This window comes from Aythya fuligula, chromosome 2 (genome assembly GCF_009819795.1).
Source record: "Aythya fuligula isolate bAytFul2 chromosome 2, bAytFul2.pri, whole genome shotgun sequence".
NCBI classification, from domain to species: domain Eukaryota; kingdom Metazoa; phylum Chordata; class Aves; order Anseriformes; family Anatidae; genus Aythya; species Aythya fuligula.
This window is the reverse complement of record NC_045560.1, coordinates 135,288,481-135,314,278: the sequence shown is the minus strand read 5'-3', so window position 1 is coordinate 135,314,278 and position 25,798 is coordinate 135,288,481. Positions and strand designations below refer to the sequence as shown.

The 25,798-nt window shown below is 41.3% G+C and overlaps 1 protein-coding gene across 1 annotated transcript; it reads left to right on the top strand.

The window, feature by feature from the left end:
• The first annotated feature begins 2,207 nt into the window (after positions 1-2,207).
• On the top strand, positions 2,208-23,636 carry CDH17 (cadherin 17). Its single transcript, XM_032181146.1, has 17 exons — positions 2,208-2,252; positions 4,788-4,886; positions 5,432-5,566; positions 6,833-6,971; positions 7,926-8,084; positions 8,665-8,864; positions 10,104-10,235; positions 11,039-11,189; positions 11,917-12,132; positions 13,525-13,601; positions 14,252-14,443; positions 15,577-15,821; positions 17,819-17,949; positions 19,164-19,400; positions 20,165-20,281; positions 20,405-20,521; positions 23,524-23,636. Exons 1-17 carry the CDS (start codon positions 2,208-2,210, stop codon positions 23,634-23,636), a joined length of 2,505 nt encoding a protein of 834 aa, XP_032037037.1.
• The last annotated feature ends 2,162 nt before the right edge of the window (positions 23,637-25,798 follow it).

Genomic DNA, 25,798 nt, shown 5'->3' with positions numbered 1-25,798 from the left:
CTCTGGTCCTTGGCAGTGCCATGACTCTGTGGAAGCTTCCAGCCATACAACAGTGGGCACTGAAAACACCCCAGACATTCAGGGTTCAGTTCAAGAGCTGATCAAGCCACTCATCATGGCCATACATGTAATGTAAAGGGCAAAACATTAGGGCATGATATTTATATTCAAAGTGGAACTGTAAAGGCACTTTACCCACATCCCAGGAAATGTCTGTATTTTCACTGCTGCACTTTGTAGTCAGCTTTGGGCAGAGACTCTTGGCCAAGACACAGCATAGATGGACAGCAACACGAAGGAGTGCATTTTCCAACAATTTCTGTCCCCTACACTAAGGCTGGATGTGTCCCATCCATAAATTTTCTCCTAACGATAGTAGGTCTTGCTGTCTCTCTTCTCTCTAAATCCAAACTATGGTATCCCCAGACCTCCTCATATTCTTTTTGCTGGCCTCTTGCCCTCCTTCCCGCAGTACCCTCAATTCCCAAGTGTCCCCCCACTGCCAGATGGCCAAGGGGCACATATGGACACATATCTCCCAGAGGGTCAGATGAAACCACACAGCTAACCTCTGGGTGCATACTGTAGCATTACCCAGGGAGGGCATGGCTTTGGTCTTCTGTTCCACCTGCCACCCCAGATCAACAAAGAATTAGTTTTTCAAGGTTTCTGCCTGCTATCAAATGCAGTTGAAACTGGCCAATGTATTCAGAAGGTGCCAGGAGGAGAGGAGAGGTTGTGAGACAGACAGGAACAGAACAAATCTCCATACACTAACTGCAATATCAGCAGCGGTTCAAAGTATCATCTCAGGCGGTTCAAAATGTCTCCTCTACCTCTGTCCTGTTTCTGCCTGATCCCAGTTCCTCTGGCTGCAGGCAGGGTGGTGAGGGACCTGATCAACAGCAGCACATCCAGGCAAATGCAAGGATTTCCCCTTCAGCCCTACTGTCCAGACAAATATAATTATCTTCCTCATCACCACTGGTTTCAAAGGAGTGCCATTTTATTTTCTTCCAGTACCCACTCAGGTAGCTGTAGTCCATGGGAAAACAAAACAAAACAAAACAAAACAAAACAAAACAAAACAAAACAGTAATTTCAAAGGGCTTAATTGCCCTTGACGAAGCCCTGCTCAGAATGGGATTTGCAAGACAAAGTCCCATGTCACATACTAAAATGAGTGCTAAAGAAAACAGCAATGTGGACATTTTCTATATTTGCAGGTCCTATTTTTGTCAGCCATTGAGGAGAGAAAAGTTAAAAAAATTAAATAAAGATATGATGGAAATCCCAAGCAGGAGGGCATCTGGAGGGAGCTGTGCCTCCACACTTTTTTTTTTTTTTGTTTTGTTTTTGTTTTGTTTTGTTTTGTTTTGTTTTGTTTTTTATATCTGTGAGTGCCTCCATGGGCTGTGGTGGCTGAAGGATACCTGTAGGTGTGAGCCAGCTAGCACGGAGCACCATGGAAGACGACAGCATTTTACACCAACCTCACGTCTCTCCAGAACTCACCCCAACCTTTTTGTTAAAATCTAGAAGTAATGAGAAAGCAAGACTTAACTTCTGAGGAACCCATTTTGTTTGCAGTCACTGCACTGTGTGCTCAGCCTTTTCTTTCTTTCTTTTTTTTTTTTATTTTATTTTTTGAAAATCAGGTTGCTTTGAGGTAGGCAGTGCCCCTTGGACTTGGAAATTTCATTTACAGTAGCTGGGTTGTTGTAAGGGGTGCAGAGGCCTACTCCCTCTGCCTCTGCAGGCCTCACTGAAGGGATATTTTTCATAATCAGAAGACGGGGGCCTCGGGATGGCTTCCACAAGACCTTCAGCTTCCTGTGGTTATAATCTTCCCTGTGAAAGTGTCATTGCTTTCAGTAAAGCAGAAATGAAAGCAGGGCTTGTGTGACACTGGTCAGCTAAGCTGCGAGGCCGCATGACTTGAAGTTTCATGCTGGCTTTAACTTCTTTTTGACAGCAGCTGAGGCTCTCACGGGACCTCTGGCAGCCTAGGGAACAGGCCTGATGGGTTATGGCCACCCGGGACGCCAGCTCTGTGCCCACTCTTGCTGCCCTAGCAAACGGCAGCTGGTTCTCCAATTTTGGGAAAATTTAGCTGTAACCTCTAGGCACAGAGTTGGCCAACTCTATAAGGGTTAACTTGACTTTCACATCTTCTTTGCAGGTGCTAAAGCAAAGCATATTCCAGTATGTTTAAGCTGTGTGGACTTCAGTTTCTGCTTGTCATTCAGTGGGTGAGTTGCAGTTTTTCCTTCATTTATCTGGGAGCAAACAGCAAAGGTTGCCCAGGAGCCTCTGAGCTCCAACCTTGAAGGTGCCCGGCAAAGCAGCTGTAACCCTGGGTGCGAGAGGACATCCCAGCTGTGAGTGTGGTCCCATGGCCAAAAGTTAGGCAGCCGTGTCAATCATTAGGGAAAAAAAAAAAAAAAAGTTAGAAGAAACCAATTTATGTATTTTGACTCTTGTAGTCCCTCCTTAGATACTATTTTTTTCAATAGATATGTTTCATGCTAGTTAAAATTTTAAAATACTGCAACAAATCACCAAAAAAATGAGGACATCTGCATCATCCTAGTGCCTTGTTCTGCTTTATGATCCATATGCCTGCTGCCATATTAAATACATTCTAGAACATATAATGGCATATGGTTTAAACCATGCCTATTAATTATTTAACCTCATTATTCCATGTATGTGGATCCCTTCTCAGAGGATTTTCTCAAACTGAAATGTATTAATTACGCTATTCGTGGGCCTCGTCTATTAAATTCTGTAGATTTACAGATGTTTGTAAAGGCTTCAGAGACAGCTCCAGCTTTATAATTGAATTCAACAACAATGATAAAAAATGAGTCAAATTCAATTCTGTGAAAAGAATGCCTTAAAATACGGATGCCCTGGGACTGGGGCTGATGTGCAGCAGCGAGCACCTCTGTGCCTGGCAGTGCCAGTCCCCATGAAGCCACACCACAGCCATTACAGCTGTCTTCAACTGAGCTGTCAGCCAGATACAGGCCAAGGAGTAAACCTTCATTCCCCTTCAGGCCCCTGAGGAGTGATTCATGCTGTAGACATACGTTTGGAAATATTTATGGTCCACATAAAGTAATTTTAATTGACAGGAAGAGATATCTTTTACTTGCTTCAGTGCCTGCACTTTGAACCTGGTTTTATGGTGTCAGCCTTTGTTCCTCCATGGCGGGGCAACTTCCCCTGTCAAACATGACCAAGAAGAAAACCTCCCCACAAAATGGCCCTGGGAAAAAACTCCAGGAGATTTGTCCTCCTCCAGGAGCCAGGCTGTACCCACCAGGTCAGATCCAAGGTCCTGCTAACCTCGTATCTTGACCCTGGCAGAGACAAACTGTCAACATTTAGTGAAAAAGCAAAGGGTAGCCATAAAGTACTATTTTCTGGTATCCTTAGCCATTACAGGGCTTTTTGGGGTATGCTTCTACTGTCATTAGCATTACTAGCATCCTTCCCCCTCCCCTCGCAGCTCTTTCCCCAGTTCTCACAATGTTCTAGTTTTCCCGTTTGCAAAAAGAGTCACAAATGCTTGCAGGCGAAGAGGACAAAATCTCTGGCTATTAATAAGCAAAATCTGGCATTATTCAAACGCAACTTGTGACACACACACACACACGGAGAGCAGTGCTTTAGGGTAAATTGTGCTGAACTTAGCTATGTTTTTGTCATAGCTGGAATTAAGTTTTCCCTTGGTGATATGTAAGCCGTGCTTTTCTGCGAGAGGCCAAATAACTGTCCCAGCAGCAGCAGGACCAAATCCAGGGGAAAAGTCATGCAGCAGAGAAGGGGCACTTCCAGAGCCTGACTCCATAGCGTAGTGGACAGTGTGACAATGGCTCTCAGGGTCCATACAGCAGAATAAACTCTTTTTTTCCTCTGGAAGAAAGGGAGGTAAACTCTGTAAGACTCTCAGCAGGGAGTTTTATCTGCACTGCCTAAGGACAGAGCCCTAATTCTGGCAGGTGGCTCCTCAGCACTGCCAAGACCTCAGAGACCAGGAGAGAACTGTAGATGTTTAAGGGATTTTGGTTTTGCCATTTCAGAAGCAGGAAGATTATTGGAACTGTAGGCTGAATTGTCTTGTATGCAAGAGCTGCTCTAAGAAACTTACTTTTGCTTTGCTTTTTTTCTTTTGGAAGCAAGGACTTCCCTGAAACACCAGGGCTTTTAAGAGTCTGTCTGGAGGTCTTTGGGCACTTGGGAGGAGTTGGCTATAAATCTCATCACAAATTTACCAGAAAAAAAACAGCCCGTGAAGGCACTGCCAGTAGGACAGTAGTAGAAATTACAAGGGGTGCATCTGCAAGTCTTCCCCTTCTCCAGGTGGGGTGCTGGGTGTCCCAACACACTGATGGCCACAGGATTGTACAGCTCCTGGATGGGACGTGGGAGTGGTCCAGAAATGCTTCTGTGAATTTTCTCTTGCTCTTAGTCTACCTTCAGCTCTTTGGTGTGTCTGTCTGCTCTTGAAGGTAGATCAAATCTCATTTTGTTATGTAGTGGTTAGAAAAGGGCAGGACACAAATGTTTGTTTTTAAATTAACCTAAAAATAACACTGCCTTTAAAATGGATGCATGCTAAAGAACCATGAGATGTTCAGTGCTGGTGTCTCTTCCCTTGTACTGGAGCAAAATAACTTGCAAGAGGCTCAGTGATGGAGGGTTGCTGTGTCTGTGTGATTACAACAAACATTCCTCAGCTGCTCTCCTCTACCATTCTTTCTCTTTCTCTCTCACAGGCTATGTGCCAGAATCTCGGGGACCTGAATTTGGCTGGTCCTCTAAAAGACATGAATTTCACTATTCCAGAAGGTGCAGGAGTACGACCCATTTACCAGGTAATCAGCATCTCTTGGTACCCATTCCTTTCAAATTGAAGTCTCTACATGTGAAAAACAGGAGACAAGCCCTTCTCTCAAACACAGTTTAGGGGCGTATTGTAAAACAGAGATTAATAAAATCAGCATTCCTTGAGAATGGGTTTCCATGCAACTTGTGTCATCATTTTCCTTAGTCTCTGAGGTTTTCTTCCCAAAACCTTAACCACAGATGGACAGATCCAGCTCCTAGGCAAATGGAGGATGTGTCATTTATTTTCCATTCCCATGCTCAGACAAAGTCCTGTCCTAAGCAGACGTTTTCTTTGGAAAGAAACCACAGTTGGGATTTCCTGCAGCAATCAGGAAATAATGTGAAAAGTTCTCTGTTGCAGATCAGAAGACAGCAGAATTGTTTCAGCAGGCTCTTGCAATATCATTCCTCCAGCCAAATGCACTGTTGGCAACAGGCTTTAAAAGACACAAAAGCAAAAAATTCTTTAAATGATGGTAATAATGCTGAAAAAAAAATAATGATTTTTCCCTCTGATTTTTCCCTATACTAGTTCATATCTGAGACACCTGTGATTTTCAGAGCAACTGGTGAAAAAGATGGAATAATTGACGTTGTGCCAAAGACAGGAATGCTGTATCTCAATGGGTCTCTGGACTGGGAGACTAAAGCGGTGCACAGGCTGCAGGTAAAAACTCAACGAAAAATAAAAAGGAAAGGTTTTTCATATTCATCTTGCTAGTTATTCATGAAGAATGGCAGGGTAAATTCCATGGCTAGATTGTGAAAATAAACTATTGCTATCTATTTAGAGAGGTTATAATCTATTTAGTGAAAATGATGCAACCAGATGATATTTACACACAGAAGCATAGACCTCACCTCTATTAGATAGAAGCAGAAAGCTGTTTGGAGATATCAGGGACTATGTGTTTGTCCTGTTATCTTCTTTCCATGAAGATCTTAGCATGAATGCTGCTGGGAGTGGGACAGCAGGTATGCAGTCTTTTTGCCTCAGTACAGCCTTGTGCTCTTCTTCTATGTCAAGAATGGCATTGCCTTTTTTCTGAGGCACTAGCAACTAAGAAGGAAATGGTCATGAGAGGATCAATGTCTGAACAGACAAAGGACGCGGTGATGTTTTAGTTAGCCTTAGTTATCTTTCTAAAGAACAAGATGTCTAGCACTTCAGGTTTAGTAGTTTCACATTCTCAGCTCTAAGGCACACTTGGATTGGTGAAGTATTAGAGAGGACAATTTCCTAGCCCCAGAAGTTAACTCTAAACTTGTGAGTCCTTTACAGACAAGAAGAAACAGTGACAGAACTGAAAAATGATCCTTGGTTAGGCATAAATTATCATGATTTGATCTGTTGTGTGCAAACAAAATAAAGTCCAACAGACATAGTATATACTTGATGCTTTAAAGTCAAATGACTGAAAAATGAGAAGTCTCATTATTCAGAACAAAAATGTCATCAGAACTAAGGATTAAGTTTTATTGACAAACTTTGGATCAGCCTGCTCTTCTGGTTGATGTTAACAACATTACAGTTGAGTCCACTAGATCATGTTGGGTTTTCTCCTTTTTCTTTAGAAAGTATCTATTTCTATTTCAAGGAGATCTTCAGGTCTAAGCTATGCAAGAGTACAGGTAGTCTGATGAGGCTGGAAGTTAGAAATTGCCCTCTGAAAAATGTTGGTAAATGCAGGAATAGGTTATTCTGTTTTGTTGGTGTTACATACTATGGTGAATCATTGTCAGTGAGCTACTGTGGTAAATTTGTTCTTGTAGATGGAGCCACCCAGTGATGGCTCTCACCAGATCTGCATGACAGTAGAAATCACTTCGCATTTGACAATCATTTGATTGTCATTTTTATTTAGGTCTTTACATCTCAAATTTATCTATGTGAAAATAATTATTCGTTGTTCCTTCTTTTTTTCAAATCAAGGTGGAATGTCTGGATGAAAATGGAGACGTAGTGAAAGGTCCATATGCTGTGACAATATATGTTGAGGATATCAATGACAACCCACCAAAATTTGACCAGACATCATACACTGGAGTGGTGAGGCAAAACTCCCGTGCAGGTAATCATTGCAATAACTAAATACTTTAATTAATAGGAAGTTAGATAGATTAGTTAATAAGTACGATAAATTGGATGTTATACTTCAACAAGCTGAAAAAAAAAAACACACAACAGTTTTCCCTCCCACAAGATTGTTCTAAATAAAGGTACAAACATGTACAACAGAAATGAAAGTGCAAACAGGTGACCACAAATGTCTAAAATGTAAAGGTTGCCAAAGATTATGCAGACAGACAATGTCAAGAACATGTAAGTCCTTGCACATCGGTGAAATAAAAAGCCAGTGCATAAATGGGGTATGTGTTTATGACCGATGGTTCTCAGAACCTGGGGTGAACATTAGTATTTACCAGAGAGGCCTGGGTTATGGATTGCAGTAATCCATTCCAGACATAAGGAAGTAACAAAAAGCAGTTTGAGACCTACATCTTGGAAGTGAAATGAAGGACTCAGCCAGATGTTATCACTGTGACCATGGAATCAAGAAGAAACTTTCATTAAAGAATGTGCATATAAGGCTCCACGAAGCCAGAAAATCATTCTGCAATATTTTAGCGTGTACTTCAAATGCATCCAAGTTGAAAAGATTTCGAATGTTGCGTGGGTGCTCAAAAGGCAAAAATGTGGTTATTTTACCATGCATCTCCATTTATTCTTTTAATTGTGTGACTGTTCATTTATTTACAAGTGTGCCACAACTGTGCATTTTTCTTAATGTGCTCTGTGTTGAACCGCGTTGTGTAAGGACTGTGAAGTATCTTTAAAGTAATAAGAAATACCAGGTGCAGGCACTCTGGCTAGTAGATAGGTGCTCTCTGAGTGAGCTCTGCCACTTCTGCATCTACTGGTCTTCACCCCTATTGTGATCCCATTAAACATTTCTCTGCTCAAATGGGCTATGTGTTGAGGTTTCAGTCATCTCTTAAAACTGTTTCTTCTCTAATCCAAACAGGCAAGCCCTTCATGTATGTCCACGCCACTGACCTGGATGATCCTACAACCCCCCACGCACAGCTGACATACAGCATTCTCCACCATTTTCCCAACCCTTATTCAGAAATGCTTTTCCAGATTGATAGTACAACTGGAGCAATCTCACCAAGTAGGACAGGTATGTCAAATTACTCATCTGTCAAAAAACGAGCATGAGTTTTGGGGTATACATAGAAACGAAACAATAACTCTGATGTTATATTCTAAATGAACTCAGTGAGACATACTCCATGGAGAACTTGGTTTTGGTGATTTTTCTTTATGTTTCCCACCAAATTCAAGAGCAGTTAGAAGGAATGGAGACCAGGATCTGAAAATATGTTGAGTAGACAGATAAATCCTCTGACCCTCTGGACTACACTGAGTTAGATCCTGGGGTTAGTTCTCTTCCCTGAAATCTAGAAAAGCAGAAGCATTAACATAAAACATGTAGAGAAAGGTCAGCCAGCTACATAATCCCACATAAACTTAAATAATTAAAAAAAATAAAAAAATCTCTTCTGCCAGGCCTACTATGTTGTGCTGCATTGTTCAGAGAAGCCAGAGGAAGGAGGTTGTTGAGATTTGGCACAGAGGTCTATCTAAGCAGTGATCCTGGAGCAGATGTAGAAGCAAGATGCATGTAGGAGGCAATGGGCAGGTGAAACATCTCCCCAGCCTCTGCTTCATTTTCTCACAGCTCTTTGTTCTGTCTCTAGGCTCCTTTTACTTAGATCCCCAGAAGCAGGACACCTTCACACTTGTTGTTGCCGTGAAGGATATGGCAGGGATGACAGAAAATGCTTTCACCAGCAGCGCCGATGTGATCATCGATGTGAAGGAGAGCCTGTGGAAGGCTCCCCCCACCATCTACATTCAGGAAAACTCGACCGAAACCCACCCTGTGAACATCAGCCAGGTAGGGCCCTTGGCCACAGTCCCTGCAATGCTCCTCAGTGCCACAGGGTTATTTTCTCTCATCTGATGGCACTCAACAGTGGATTCTCCAGAAGGACTTTGGCACCTCCCCATTATTTTCCATATGGTAAACGATCTTTAGGACAATTCTCATTAACATATTTTGGGATGAAATTAATGGTTTGACAGGGATTGAGATAGGGTCAATACAAGCATCTGAGTGACTAGACTTTGCCTTTCAGCTTGGAGAGGCTGGTGGCATCACCTGTGTACAATAATATTCCATGGACAGAGGAAATTTTGGAAAAGGTCATTTTGAGGTTAGCTTCTTCTGTCTACAGAAGATCTTGTCAGGGGTCCAGCTCCACTGCAACCTTGTTGTGAGTAGTTTCCCTTACTCAGAGACATCTTCTGTGGCCAGTTTTGTGTGGCACAGTGAACCTGCCATGTCCAAAGTACCTAGGAAAGATTTGAATAGCCTCCTGCAGCTTCCTGCATTCCCATGGTATTTCTCTTCCTCTGATATTTCACTGGGCAAACATGAAACATTTTGTCTGTAACTGCAGAGTGGGAGTGATGTATGTACCACTAAATATTAACCAACAGGCCAACAGCCTTTCAGAAATGTTTGACTTTGAAAACCACCTTGGCACTGGCACCCCCCAGTGCTGTGATCCCCTGAGCATGGCAGGATTTCTTCGTTAATTTGGCATCCTTTACTACATTTAATTTTATATCTCAAATATCCCACTAAAGTTTCCCTGTCACAGACTTTGAGGCATATAAGGAGCTTGCACACACATATGTGCACATAGGTTCTGGATGTTTGTTTTGCTGTTCCACATCACAGAATTAGATAAAGAAAAAAAGAAAAGAGAGGGATAGGCAGTGTAAGGAGATGGAATATATTAGTGTCAGGACATTCAAATAGTAATTCCTTCTCCTTTACCACCATTTACCTTCACAAAACCCTTCCACAGAAAGATAGGCATAATAGCCCATCCTTGACAGCTGGAGAAACTGAGATAAAATGGCTTCACCACAACAGTTCAGAGAGCAGGGATGGACTATTGGTCTGGTTTTCTGAGGTTTATCCCAAAAGCCTGCCAAACTGTTAATTTTCTGGTTTATGAAGCTAACGGGAATGCAGTCTTTTCTGTTTGTGGCCCAGAAATGATCCCTGTTAAATCTCAGTCCACACTTGTGACTTCCTATCCTGACTTATTTTTGTGTTTTTTAGGTGCACTCCAATGAAGCAGATGTAATTTATGAGCTTTTTGAAAAAGAAGCGCTGGCCAGATTCCCATTTTCCATTGATCGGAATGGGGTTATTTATGTGACTGAGCCATTGGATAGGGAAAAAAAGGATTCTGTAAGTAAACATGCACAACCTAACCGATGGGAGGGAGCGGCCGGCTGATTACTGCTGGGGGAGTAAACACAAGAAAGCTATGGAGGATGGAGAGGGAAAAAAAAAGAAAAGTTTTGTTTCTTAACAGATTTGAAAGTATATTCATCTACTACACGGTAAACGGTTTTTAGTTTGCTACCCTAAAATATTTCTCCATGGGTCTGGTGTAGTGATCACCACCTGTAATGTTATGTATAATGTGCAACACAGAACACACCATGCCGGGGTTGTAGGTGCATAAGTAGAGGGCAGGAACTTCGCAAATTTTAAATCTAGTCCAGATCCCAGGGACCGCAGCAGAGGAGGAGTTCAAGTTGCAGCTGGAATTTTTAAGTTACCCTGAAGCTCTCCATCTTGGGGGTTTCTATGCAGAAAACCCTCTGTTGCTTTTTTCTTGGAAGAAATCTGGAGACAGAAAGGCCAAGGATCAGCTATGCTGGAGGAATCGCATCTTTGTATGTGACAGATTTGTTTGTAAAGTGACAAAAATTAAATGTTCCTGCTTTTCATGATTTTTTTTTGAGAGAGTAAGTTCACAGGACAGAGAATTGTTCAGAGAATTGTTCATTGACTCACTTCTTTTGAGAACTCAGACCTCGGACACAAAGGCATCATGGAAGAACTCTGACATAAACAGAGGGAAAATAGCAAGCAGACAAATGAGAATATTTCATTTGCATGGAAGGCACCCATGGTTATCCATTTAAATGCAAAAATGTCACTGTGGACATCCAACACATCTAATCTTGCTACCCTCTTTGCAGTATTCGTTCTTTGCGGTCACAAAAGATTCAGTGGGAGAACTGGTGGACAAGCCTCTGCAAATTCAAGTTATTGTGAAAGACATTAATGACAATCCCCCCGTGTGCGAGAATGCCCTCACTGTATTTGAAGTTCAAGAAAATGAAGGTGGAGGTAAGAAAACAGCTTCTACTCATTCATACACATCATTCTACCCCTCTTACTGTTTCCAGCTGGGTGCAAACAGCTAGAATTTCTCATCCCAAAGAGTAAAATACAGCTATCCTGGAGGAACATTCTTCTGTGCCAACAGCCCTGTTGTTTTTGTTTTGAGAATCCATGTGGAAATGATATCAGTAAACTGAGGAGGACAGACCCCAAACCAGTATTTAAAAAATGGCGTTCAATTGAAAACATAAATTTGCATTTTCCCATAATTGGATTAATGCTTACAATGTAAACAAAACAACAAACAAACAAAAACTTTTATTATCATTTCAATTGCTATAATTTCAAGAAATACCATTCTAAAAGTGGCTTGAGCCCTTTTCCACCCATGCCTGTGCTCCTCCAGTGTAGCACCTTTGACTTCAGTGGGCAGTTACTGAAACCTATCCCTAAGTTTTCACATTGGTTATTTGGTTTCAAAGATGAAAGTGCCTTCTTCAATGGCACAGCCCTCTTGGACTGCCCCAATCCCAAACCAGCTGTTTGGGATGTTAAAGGAAAACCCTCTAAGAAGTCAAATGATTGTGTCCAGCACAGTGTTTTCCACACAGCTGTGTTCTTATCACCACCCTACTTGCATCGGTGTTACTGTTATCACTGTGCACCTCTGTGGAGAAGTAAATGGGAACCCTGCATTATCTGACTGATTCTGATTTCCGATTTTCTGTCACAGGCAGTACTATTGGCACCCTGCATGCTACAGACATGGATGAGAAGGACACCCTCAATTCTCGCCTGAAGTTCAGTATCGAGAGTCAGGTTCCTGCTGTTCCTGCAAGTAATATGTTCATTGTTCAGCAAGACACCGGGACTTTGCAGTTAAGGAGTTCTTCGTTAAATAAGCAAATTGCAGCCAACTATTCCTTGAAGGTGATGGTGACAGATGCAGGTATGTAATGCCTAAGTTTTATGTTGAAGTAGTTTTGTTCATGTTGACATCTCTGACGCTCAGTGTCCAAGGGACAAGAGGAGTCCTAGGGAATTCTAATAACTGGAGATATTCAAGGCCTGTCTGGACGCCTACCTCAGCAACCTGCTCTAGGGAACCTGCTTTGGCAAGGAGGTTGGACCCAATGATCTCTTGAGGTCCCTTCCAACCCCTACAATTCTGTGATTCTGTGAATTCACTGGAAGCAGCACAGGGATCTGGCTTGTCCTGGCATTGCCCTTCCTTGTTTTTGAGGTGCAGAGATGTTAATTGTGATTCATAATGCAAGTATGGAAGGAAACCAGCTCTAGGGCAGTGCATGGTTCAACTGGGATTGTTCGTTAACAAGCAAATCTCTCTGGTAAGATATTTCCTTTCACAGGGGAAAAAAATAAAGAGATCATATGATTGATTGTTTAGATATTGCATTTTCCCCCCTAAATTCTCTCAAAGAGACTCACTGAAAAAACTGAAGTTATTAAACGCAGCTGCCCAGAGAGTCTAGATGGTGTATTTTAAAAGATTAAGAGCTGAACTTTATCTTCAGAAAACAGTCTTGTCCATTAGGCAAGTTCCCAGGAGTCCTTTGTGGTTCACTGAGTGGAAAGGAAATTAAACCCTGTGTTAAAGCTTAAAGCTTTGTGCTGGAGTCCTCACAGTCAGGCAAAATTTGTGCTTGGAGAAGCTTGCTAGTACATAAAGCAGTGTGACGTATCCCTTAATGAAATAGTATCACTTAGATACGAAAACCTCGCTGGGGGAGAAGCCAGTGAATTGTTTGGGATGCTTGTTTGAATTCCATCCAAACGTTTTTAACTTTCTGCTTATGGAGCACACATGGAAAACACTAAAATCCAGCTACACTGGAATATCACACAGACAGAGAGAGTATGGTTTCAAAATCACAAATCCCTTGCTATAGTGCCCCTGCTCAGGGAGTGCATAGATTTATGCAGATCTGAGGTTTAAGTTTGGCTATAATGAAAGTGAAGGTGCTGTCTGATGGCTCACCAAGAGGACATGGTAGAATAACATCCTGAGTGTTAGTTTTTATATGTAAAACTGATGTTGAGAAAGATAACACAGTTCATAGCCAGGATGTGGTTAAAAAAAATAAGGGAAATGAAACAAAAGAGGATGGGCCAATGTTCAGAAAACTGGGAAAGTAATATAGCGAGTGAGGCTTTCACTGATTACAAGATACTGGAAATTGAATCATTCTTACAGTAGCAGGGCTCTGCTTGACTCAAGCAATTTGACAGTGTTCGCTTTTGCACATAGTGAACCCTTCTGAAGCAAAGTTATTTTTGGCAGAAGGGCTGCTGTGACATTGCTTGTTCTTTTACCATGCAGATTTCCAGACAATCTGTGAAGTACAAGTACATGTCATCGACATCAACGACCAGATTCCCATCTTTGAAAAATCAGATGTGAGTATTTTTGACACCGTCTTTGATGTTCCTAACAAACTTTTGACAAATGTTTGAGCATGCACTCATTGTCTACAGAAGTCAATGGAAAACTAACTGTTTACAGAACAGGTAACAGAGCAAACCACCAGTGAAACTAAAGGCAAGGTATTGCTGGAAAGCCTGCTTATGAGGTCTGCCTAGACAATAAACAGTGGGCCTAATTCATAGTTAATTATGAAACGCAAGATAATTTTCTGTGCAAAAAAACCCCTATGTGTATAGAAATAAATTATTCTGTTGGCCCAAATCTCACTGCAGTGGCCGTCATGCCTACATTTAGGTGCCTAAGCTCCCACTGAGCTCAGAAAAGCTGTCCAGCCCACCAGGTGCAGGTGGCCTCTTGGGGAAGCTGTATTGGTTTCGGGGCTGTTGATTTTCTCATCAGAAGGTCTCAGTTCAGGACCTGGTCTCAAAAATGAGATTCTGTCACCTTTGCTAAATGTACAGCTAATAAAGGGGGTATAGTTTTGCTCTAGTGCCCCTCTTGCAGCTCTGGGTCCCCCCGTGCAGTGAGGTAGCTCGTTTCTACTGCTGAGCTTGTAGCACTCAGCTTTTTATCTGCAGATGGTGCTAGGTGTGTTATGTTTCAATGATCTCTCTCTCCTCAGTATCACAATGTGACTGTTGCAGAAAGTATCCCAGTAGGAACAGTGATATTAGAAATTCAAGCTACTGATACGGACGAGCCTGACACAGGGAGCTCCTACATCGTTTACCAAGTGGAGGAAGGAGATCCAAACCACAAGTTCATCATAGAGACAGATCCTGAAACAAACCGAGGGTTTGTCAAGATTAACAAGGTGAATAGATGGGTTTCTTCTCTTCTCTCTCTTTCTACATGTACATTTGTCATATTCAGTACTTCACTGGCGCAGTGCTCAGGCACACCTCTCCTCCTGCCTTTGTTGTCCTCCACCTACCCTCTGCTGCTGGCCCCTGCTCTGGGCTCTGGCCGATGAAGGAGCTCTTTATGCATCGTGGGGAAAAAACAACATTAATTGAGTGATGCAGATTTTCCTTCCTGCTGGTGATCTGGGCCATTGGTGGCTTTTGCCACCAAGTGGAAGTGAAACTCACTTGTCTCAGTGCCAGTACAGCGAGGCAGTTTGTTCCTGCTGAGGCCAACACTGACTGTGACAAAACCAAGGTCAGTGTGTGCTGAGGTGGGTGATAAATCCCATGTTCTGAGTGTTGGAATCAGAAACACAAGGTACATTTTCCATTGCATCCATGTGTTTCAGTATCAAAAGGGTTCTCCCTTTGAAATCAGCCTTCTTGGAGGCATGTGAACAACGGGTCTGGAAAAATGATCACTCATTTTCCAAAGAGTTACGCGTAGTTTGCATCAAGTTCATGTGCCACTGGCCATGGGTAGTGATCGGTGGATTATCTTTGGGCTCAACCTCAGCATCATTTTTTCCTGAAAATGCAATTGTGAGAAACTCCGTGGTGTAACAACCCTTGCAAGCAATTCTGTCAGCCAGAGGTCATCCAAGGCCTTCTAGTACAAGAACTATAAATACTATTGCTGTAAACAGGATATAGTTATTAAACTTAGGCAGGTGGCAACATTATTAGGACATGCAGTTGCTGAGGAAGCCTCCAAATGGGCATATGGTTTCACTTACATTGACTGTTCTCAGTGTCATTTTACTCTTGACAGCTCTCCCCTATTTCCTCTATATCTTCCCTGGGAAGAAGAGGATTTTGCCATTTCTCATGGCCAGAAAGGCAGGGATGCTCTCCTCTGCCATCTGACAGGGGCAATGGGTCTCTGCCTGCATGTTGCTGCCCCATCGTGGGTCAGGCACAGTCAGGAGGGCTACAGATGAGAAATGAGAACACCCTCACATCTGCCTGGTGCTTGCTGAACCAGACAGCAGTACTATGGCTTAAAGCACTTTTTTTTTTTTTCTTTTTCTGATTTACCCAGGCTCTTGATTTTGAAACAGACAAAGTGCATAACCTGGTGATCAACGCCACAAACCCCGAACCTCTGGTGTCAGGGGTGCAGTACAATGCCAGCTCCCGCACCCTCTTCAAAGTTTTTGTAACCAACATGGATGAGCCACCTATCTTTCAACAGCCAGTTTACACAGCAAACGTATCTGAAGACATTCCTGTAAACACTCTGGTCGTGAAAGCGGAGGCCTATGATCCTGAGGGGGATACTGTAAGGTAAAAAAAAGAGTGACCAAGATTTATTTATTGTATGTAAGATTTAGAATTTTTTCCTAATAGAGGTACAAGGAAAAGCATACAATATTTGGCATAGAGGAAAAGTTTTTGTTTTTTTTTTTTTATATATAAAAGCTTGTCTATTCTCAACTGCTGGTAGAAATTCAGGTGTGGTTGGGTGGTGGCTGGTGACCTACCTGCAGCAGACTACTGGGCAGTGCTTTTCTAACCAACTTTCTGTCTGTGTTGTGACAAGCATCACCAGTGGGGCCCTTGAACAAGGAAACTAAAAGTGAGCAAGGCCAATGTGTGTCTCCAGGAAAAAGTCAGAGCCAGTTTGAGAATAACAAGGTTTCCAAATACACCTTACAAAATGCCTTTAAGAAATGAATGAAGTATGTACTGAAATGCTTTCAGGAACCAGTAGGACAGTAGCCAATTTTCACATCAGTCAGGAAACCACAAAGGGCTTTTATCCACCAAAACACACAACTCATAGCGAAGCTCAAGTTCATGACTGATCATTCATTCATTTACTTTTCTGACTATCAAAGACTAAAGGTCTACCTCCACCATGGATGCAAAGCGCTGTGCAAGCCAACTCCTGTGCTTGTGAGTGGGATAAAAAACCTCAGACTGGCTCATTTGGTGGCTCACTTTGTCATACAGTCAAGTCACCATGAGCCTCTGCCAGAGCACAGAGCCATGCAGAAAGCTGTGCAGCATGGTATAAATGTATCTTCTCCAGTAGTGTCAGGCAGAACTGTTTGTGGTTCTTGCTGCATGATTCCCAGCTAGAATACTGAACAGATCAATCCAAAACAAACAGTCCTTGAGATTTAACTAAAACTGAGCAAAACACCAAGTAGTTAATGGAGTTGCAGAATATGACCATTAGGCCTCCTGTGGATTTTTATTCCCAGAGGTTTCTCATCTGGCTTTCTACTTCCCCCTAACTTTTGGGAACTTAGCATGTTTGGCCTTCTGTCAAGCTGGTTAAACAGTGAGCCACATAGTCCAGAAGCTCTGGGAGATGATGACAGAGACAGATGACAGAAATTCATGTTTACATAAACCACATCTATGTTAAAAAATAGGTTAAAAGAAGTATAATAAAAATTATAAAAAGTAAAAATTCACAAGCATGCCAGCATGCTGTTTTAATGCAATGGGCACTGAAAGAGCAAAAGAATGAAAAAGGTCACATATAGTCAATAAATGGCTTTGTTTTAACTGGGTCATATGTTCATGGTTAAATTTGTAGAAGTAAATACCCACAGACCCTGTGCTTTTTCTGCCTTTTATGTATATAAAAGCATAACCTGGTGATCAATGCCACAAACCCTGAACCTCTGGTGTCAGGGGTGCAGTACAATGCCAGCTCAGTGCCCATATATATTTTAAACAATAATGGCAATTATGTGGTGATGCTTAAAACACTCCCAAGTCCCTATGGTAATCACAGCCTGCTCCAGACTGGCAGCAGGTGACCTCTGCAGTCTATCTCAGGGTGCTTGGTCCCTCATTTATCCAAAAAAGGGTGCCTGGCTGCACTGTTCCTCCCACTCCACACACTTTGGCTTGTGCCCCCATCAAAACCAAGGCATGACAGACATGATGAGGAGAGAGAGACATGAAGTTAGGACAGAGCATCCCTCTGGACCAGCAGCTCAGGAATGCCACAGGTTTTGCAGTTACAAGGCAGGTAGAGTTGTAGCATATACATGTATAAGCTGGAGGAGCCGTGGCATTCCCATAGTTCTGCTCTCACTCTCTAGTGTCTGAACTTAATCCCCACAAAAAATCAATGGGTTTGGCCTCCCTTCTTCTGTCTGTCCCTCCTGGATGGCTGTACTATTAGGACTCTTCCAAGAACCCTCTCTTCAAGTGCAATAGCAATCTAGCTACTTGCATATAATCAATAAAGTATATGCTTTGTCAACGTTTTTTCTTGATTTGGTATAATATACATGATTTTTTCCTATTTCCTTCCAAAGATACTCCTTAGAAGGTGATGTGAAGAAATGGCTGAAAATTGATTCAACCACTGGGAATATATACACTGCTTCCGCTTTGGATCGAGAATACAAAGAATTGTACGAAGTTGATATTGTTGCATCAGAGACAAGTAAGCAATGAAACGGCTACATACATACACAGAAGAATCCTCTGCCCTTACTGCTTTATGAGGGATTATTATACTTCCCATGACTTCAGGAGGACAGGGCAGCAAAACTGAGTGCATGGAAAGCACAGGAATATGTGGTGTATCTTTAGAAGATAAATTCCTTTAGAATTTAACTTTCTTAAAAGACATTTTGGTCTGGCAGATAATGACCAGTAAAACAGCTTTCATGCAGTTAGCTATCATATGCCATTATATTTGCTTAAACAACATGGCATACACTGAAGGCCATAATTTCTTCAGTGTTTACAGCATCAATATTTTTTTTTTACCTTTTTTTCCTCTACACATATAAAGTTTTTAATCTTTCTTTTAGGTATGTTTAGGTTTCCTGAAAATATATCTGGAGAGTATTTTTTAAACTTGTATAGAATTTAATTTTATTGTAAATAAATCTAATACATTAGTTAGCCTGAAATACATTCAGGCTCCTGTTTCCAGCTATTTGGATATTTCAAACCATTTACCTGGGGAGATTTCATTGTGTATTTTACATAAAATAGGGGTTAAAAAGTCTGGACTACATCTGACTGAATATGGTGTAAATATTGGTTTCTCTTACTAACACAGATAATGCTGGCCACTTTTCTGGGGGACCTGGGTAAAGCTGCAGTTACTGTATGTCAGGAAGAAGGTGTGCTTCCTCAGACATTGAGCTGGCGAGGGACCAGTCCTTCAGGAATGGGCAGGAGAAATGACAGGGCTCTGAGAGCTTCTCTTGGGTCTCTTATCATGGCCCTGGGGCAGAATATTGACTTGAATTTCCTATATACAGAAGATGGATGGGAAACTTTTGGAGTTCCACACTTTAAGAAGTGTTCCAAAGAGTGAATGCTCTGACCTCGGACATGACCACTTACCAGACACAATGGTCTAGCTGCCTCCTTTTGCTTGCTACTGTTCTCTAGTTAGATGGGGGCAAACAAACCATACTTTTTAGAAAGTGGTAGTAGCTAACAGGAGTCCCCCAGGACCTCCTGAGACCTTACTTTGTGTCCTGCAGAAAAAATACCACTTCCCACCCCTGCGTGATGGTATACCAGGCGATATGATGGTGTATCGTATAGGTGATACATATACGGTAGCTGCAAATGCCACAATCCAGCCTCTAAGTCCAACCTGTGACTTTTAACTTTGCATTCTGTTAAACTCTACAGAAAATGGTGCTCAGAGATCCAAAATACCCCTCATACTACACTTAAAGGATGTGAATGACAACCCTCCGCAGTTAGTTATGGATTATCCTACTTTCTTTTGCTACCCACTTCGTGGAGGAGAGAAAGCACTAATTCAAGCTACTGATGTTGATGGATATGTATATTTTCCCAGAATTACTTTTTCTCTCGGGGATGATAAGGATACAAAAAATAATTGGGAAATCTCAAAAGTCAATGGTAAGTTAATAAAGCTATTCTTGTAATGATCTGGGATTCTCTAAGTAATCTGGGAAACACAGAGAAATGTTGAATTCCTTTCTATTCATACTTTTGCATATCTAATATTTCAGGTAGAAAAGAATGTAAGTTATTAAGAAATTCCATACATTTTGGCATGTATTTATTTGAACACCTAAGTCTTTTTTTCTTCTTCAAGAGATAACATTTAGTATGCTGCAAGCTAAAATTTTTCTAGTACTTAGGAGAGAAAAAAGATGTAAGAATAAAATGTACTGCATGCTTAAAAGAATACAAGATGCTGGCCTAAAGGGACATTTGGACTGACCCCAGTGGATGTTAGACTCTTACATTTCCAAGTTTTGAAGCATCTTAGATGTGGTATAAGTGCTCTAGAAAGGTGGTCTCTCCTACTAAATTATCTTGGGAACAGTTTAAATGGGTTATGGCTTATAAAAGTATGCGATGAGTCTCTTGGTTTAGATGTGATCATACCACTGTAGTACTGCCCAAGATTAGATTTGGCCCAACCTAGAAATTAAACAGGAAATTCTTTGAGCATATGACACAGAAAGCTAGACTAAGCATTCAGACAGTCCATTTTGACTTGAAGTCTGCAAACCAGTAAGATCTCAGAAGACAAGGAGGGAAACAAGGAACTGCCATCAAGAGGAAAGGGGCCTTAAGAAAGAACACTTGCAGGTGTATTGCTGACCTAAATGTTGTGCTTGAGCTGACACAAATATCCCATTTTTTACTTACAGGTACATACGCTCATCTCTCTCCAAAACATGGTAACTTTGAAGAGAAGGTGTACATTGTTCCAGTGATAATTAATGACAATGGAAACCCATCTTTGGAAAACAAAGTGAATCTTGAAGGTATGCTACGCACTGCTATTATTTCAATATGCAAAATATTATTTCAAGACAACAGTAATACATAAGAGCAATCAAGCTGCACTACTGAACTTCTTGTTAACGTCATGGCATTTCTTTTTGCAGTAAAAGTCTGCCAGTGTTCAAGTGAAAATTCTTGTTATATAAAACTACAGCATGAGAACTCCAAGCCAAGCGTCGGCCAGGCAATTGGGATTCTTCTTGGTGTCCTGCTAGTTATTGGTAGGTGACTTCTTAGCTGGTATGAAGTGAGGTCTCTGAGATGGTGCTGCTGCATTTCTGACACTGATTCACTCCTTTGGTGAACAGATTTCGTGAATGTTGCAGAATGAGTAAAAAAGCAAAGATCTCATATCTGAGATCATGATTGGTGCAAACTTCAAATGTTTTGATCATCGGGATACCTTTCTTTGGATTGTGCTTCTGCACACACATACAATGTCACAGCAAGCAGTTATAACAAAAGAAAATGCTGCACTGTAGTACAGCATTTGTACAGCAATGTAGTACATTGTGACTCCACTGCTAACTACCACCTTTTTCCTGTCAGAGAATGGATTGGAGCCCCATCTTGGGCTTTCAGATTATAGTGAAAATAGCAAAGCATCCAAGAATGTCATGTTATTTACTGCCTGTAAATTTCCAATCAATTGCTACCCATAGCTTATAATTATGACTTCTTTCACCTACTTCAGCTTTGCAGGTTTACACGTGCCAGTGGTAAAATTGCTTTGAGCTGTGGGAAACTGGCATTTACGTTAACTAAGTATGATTATATTGTTAAGCAGTACTGAACAGTATTATGTTCCTATAGGCGTGAGCTGATACAACTTTGACAAAAGGTTTAAAACTTTTTTCCAAAAGAAGACAAATTCTTTTTTGGTATTATTTTCATGAGCATATGTGCAAAAGTGGTACATGTTGATGTTCCCTAGGAAATGAAAAGCAAAAAGAACTCAGTGCATAATGCCATGTGATTTTTGACTGTGAAGATCACAAACACTAGACTGGGAGACTGAGAATGAGCCATGGAAAGGGAAGGGAGCGTGAAAGACCCATGGAGAAAATCAAAGCAAAGAAATTAAACACTTTACAGATCTCATATTCAAAAGAGTAGGGTGAAATTAGAGGATAAAAGGGGAAAAAAAAAGAAAAAGAAAAAGAAAAGAACAACAAAAACAAAAAAAAGAACTTATGTAAGCAATAATTAATCCAGTTTGAGAAGAAAAGAGAACAAGTCCCTGAGAACAAGTTCCCGTTCAACACTTTAAAAGACAAAGACAAACCTCTGTGCTAACTTTTCTTTTGTAATACACAAACCCCTAACACTAGGTAGGGTGCTCATGCATATTTGATATGTGTTCATCTTTTGAAGATAAAAAAGAGAAGAAAAAAAATTATTCCAAGAAGCTAAAATGGAAGAAGCCATGCTCAGACCAAGCAATTGACAGAGAAAACCCTCAGTATGCATCTTTATCATTTCTGTTCAAGCTTCTCAAATAACTTGTTTTCTCCCAATGCCTTAGCATGGAGTCATATAACAGTGAAAATTATGTTGGGTAATTGACTAAGGTTATTTTCATTGCAAGAGATCTGGCCAGCTTTAAAGAGCACATTAAAAGGTGTTTTTTGTTTGTTTGTTTGTTTGTTTGTTTGTTTTCTGCATTGTAACTTAAGAAAGAAAAATGCAGTGAATATTTCTCATAAAGTTTTTTTTAAAGAATTCCTGAAATGAGTATACAGAGTTTGTATTTCAACATGATTTTTTCCACTTTAAAGGTAAAATCAGATGATAGCCTCTGAGGTGGACTTAACAGGGATCTGGGATCAGATATGGGCAAAGAGAAAAGAATGAAGGAGGTATCTAAAAACTTTTTGAAACCGGGGGATATTACAAATGTTGAGTTTGACCTTGAAGCTCAGAAGATATGACTGTAAAAACAACCATACCTTGGAGGCCTGTCTGACACAAGGATGAATTCTTGCATGAGCTAAAGGCTGTCTCAGACCTCAGCACCTGTTGTGACGTGCACAAGGATCCTCTGTAGTTTTACTTTCTTGTAAAGAAACACAAAGCATAGACACTGGAAATTAAGATACAACAAAACAAAAAAAATGAATCACAAACCCTCAGCCAATCCAGTCTGATGGGACTTTCCTTAAAACGAAAGTCCTTGTTCTTGGAAGGTGTTTCTCCCTTTGACAAGAGTGGGAGAATGACAGAATTGCAGAATTGTTGAGGTTAGAAGGAACCTCTGGAGGTCATCCGGTCCAACCTCCTGCTCAAGCAGAGACACCTACAGCACAGGGTCCTGTGCCTGGGACCACATCCAACTTGGTAGATGCTAGGTGTGTTCTTTGATTGACTGCTCAGGGACTACAAATATAAATGTCAAATATGAACAACTACAGAAGAGATATTCAGAGCAATGCAGAGGGGAAGGGGAGCAGCAGGGCACTTCCCCATAATTCAGCGTAAGACCTACGGGATGTTGAAAGTGAAAGAAAATCTAACACCGATAAAGAGGAGATACATTTATATTCAGTGCAACAAGCTCATTTTGATTTTAAAAGGATCAAACATATATATGTTATGTACATAATATACATATTTTCTGTGCATATATATATATTTGATTAATGAAGACATTTACAGACACCTTAGATTGGATACAACAAAGGATGATAAAGGGTATAAGCACTTCTAATTCAGACCAGAAGCAAATCCCACTCATTTTCAGCCATAGGTAAACAGACTCTGGCATCCATCAGTTATTCTTAAGCGATACAAAGGAGTTCCATAAGAAGAGAAATTTCACTGTCAGTAGTCTTAGCTTTGCTGTGACAGAATTGCCACTCCGTTGGGGAAAACAAACAAACAAACAAACAAACAAAAAGGGGACTACGATTCATGACAACAAATCACTGCTCAAAGGAAAGAGGGTTAAAAGAGACACTTTGTCATCTGGTCAGGTACCAGAGGAGAAGTTCTCCTCTAGGGAAAGTCTCCTGAGTGTTGAGGCATCTCATTCTCCTCACCAGTGCCTCAGGTCCCTGAAGGTGCTGTTGACCCAACACTATGTGGTCATTCCCCAGAGCCATTTGGTTCCATTCAAGAAGTAAAGCAGTTTGTATATCACAGTATGGGTGTCAGACCCTTTGCTGAAATACCTTCTCAAGAATGTTTTCTCTTGGCTTTACTGATGAGTGCTCTCTTTTTCCAGGTGCCATTATAGGGGGTGTATTTTTTCACATGAAGTACAAACAGAAAAATGAAAAGAAGAGCCAACAGAAAGATGCAAAGGATCAGACTGAATGTGTAGAACTGAATAAATGACTGTATATTTCATCAAGCTAAAAATGCCCTTTGGGTTGGGAAGAAGTGGCATTTGTATCTCCCAAAGCCCTGAAGTGTATTATCATCAACTGAGGATGCAAGCATGCAAAAGCAGACTCCCAGGGTTTGGTCCTCACTTCCATAAGTAATACTACTCACTCACATAACCAAAACCAAAGATACACTTCAGCAGCAGCCATTACTCATCAGCTTTGACAAGTGTTAACTCATGACACCACCAAATGCTGAGCTCCTGCAAGGATCAAACGCATGGATCCAGTCTTTGTTCGGCAGCTAAAGTAAACATGGACTTTCCAGAGGACTACACTGATTGCATATCTATGGCTCTTTACATCTCAGTAAGTAACTGAAGAGCAGAACAGGGAATAAAGTCCTGTGCTACGTTTGAAGATGTCCCATGAAGTAGCAGGAGTCTCTGACTCTCAGCAAAGTTGCTCTCAAGCATTGTAGTCTGTAATCTGCCCTGGGTAATGCCTGCTTACATTTTTCTGATGATTTTTTGCTAGAAAGATTCACTGGCAATGTGACAGTTCAGTTATGATACCCAGGGTATAACTGGTTCGTGAAGTGCCATAGCTTGTCATTACAGTTTTGAGGTTAAAAAACACATTGACTCATGTGGACACTGGGTGATGTGCTGTTTTATCATACTGCTGCCAATATTTTGCTTGCCCCCTACATACGTGATAAGAATAAAAATCTTCTTTAAAAGTTTTAGAGTCTATTTATTTTTAAGAAGAGAGAAAGAGACAGTGCATGAGAGCAAACCTTGGCTGCTTGGTTATCTATTGTATTTAACCTTTGCTTTTACGTCATAGAGATGCAAAATGGCTCTCAGGCCAGAGTGGTATACGGCTGTCTGATTTTACAGATGCAATGATTGCTGGAGGCATGTGTATATTGGTTTCAGTAAATGTATCTGGGCCCAGGATGACACTCAGGGAAGGAAAGCCTTCCTCCTAACAGCATGCCTATAGAAGGACATTTCTGGTGACAATTTGAGGGAGATTTTTCTTTTAAGCTATAAATAAAAACTGACAAATATTGTGCTAAACTGGAAAGACAATATACTTTTGAAAACACTGTAGAAAAGGTCATATGGAAAAGAGTATGCTTGTTTATGCAGAGGTTTTTTTTTTTTTTTTTTTTTTTTTAATAACTTTTGCATGCAGCACAGAACTAGAAAGAAAAGAGCGCTTTTTTGGTAGCATTGCATTATAATAGGTTTTCCTAGAATGCTGCCAGCAAAAACTGTGCTTTTGGGCTTCAGCGACACAACCCAATTGTTGTATCTCTTACCCCAGCTTCCCCAGCTGTCAGAGCTCTGTTATTTGCTGTGGGGCTCGCTGCTGGAATGTATTTATTTTATGATGGGAATGCAATCCATTATATTTGGAAAGTATGACATTCAATTACGTCAGTGTGTCCAGAGACTGGGATTAGTATATTGTTTTATAAATAAAGGAGCCAAAGTTCAGGAACCATTGTACTTGTGTATATCAATATGGCTTTATCTGAAGATGGGGAAAATGTGCAGCTTTCCTCTTTGTTTTATCTCCCTGACCTGTCCCGTTTGCTTATTTTACTGAACAGCATCTCCTATTTTCATCAGTTTCTTTTCTAATAAATGGTCAGAAAATTCCTTGCCTAATTTACCTGCATTCCTGTCACTGACACTTATCACTGTGGGATGGTGAAAGGAATGCAGGTAAATCAGGCAAGAAATACATTGCAGGACCTAGCTGGGACAGGGGGCACAGGCCACTTCTAAGGGCTTCTTGTAGCACATGTTAGCTAGCCCTACCCTCAAACAAACAAACACAACCGAAAGAAAAAAAAATTCCAACCCTGCTCAAGTATTCTCATTTCCTTCACCCTGCCTTCCTGCCAGGACTTCATTCCCAGTCCTCTGAGAGTTGATTTAACCCACTCCTGCTCTGGCTCCTCCATCTTTTCAGTCTCTTTTGGGAGCCAGACAAAAGTTCTCACCCAGCCTTAACCTTGTCCTGCAGCAGGCTGCCATCCCTGGCCTCCTTTCCAGAGGACAAATTCAGTTTTCATTAGGTCTCTGGAGAGGGAGAGAAGCAATGTTTGTTATTGTTCCTCCCACCATGCTTCTCCACCAGCCCCAGCTGGTTCCC

What these genes read in the sequence shown, in the direction of transcription:
- CDH17 (XM_032181146.1), top strand. Translation starts at nt 2,208, where the DNA reads ATGTTTAAGCTGTGTGGACTTCAGTTTCTGCTTGTCATTCAGTGG. An exon ending in AAGCGGTGCACAGGCTGCAG is followed by an intron (nt 5,567 to 6,832) that starts GTAAAAACTCAA and finishes TTTCAAATCAAG; the next exon opens with GTGGAATGTCTGGATGAAAA. An exon ending in GGAAATCTCAAAAGTCAATG is followed by an intron (nt 19,401 to 20,164) that starts GTAAGTTAATAA and finishes TTTTACTTACAG; the next exon opens with GTACATACGCTCATCTCTCT.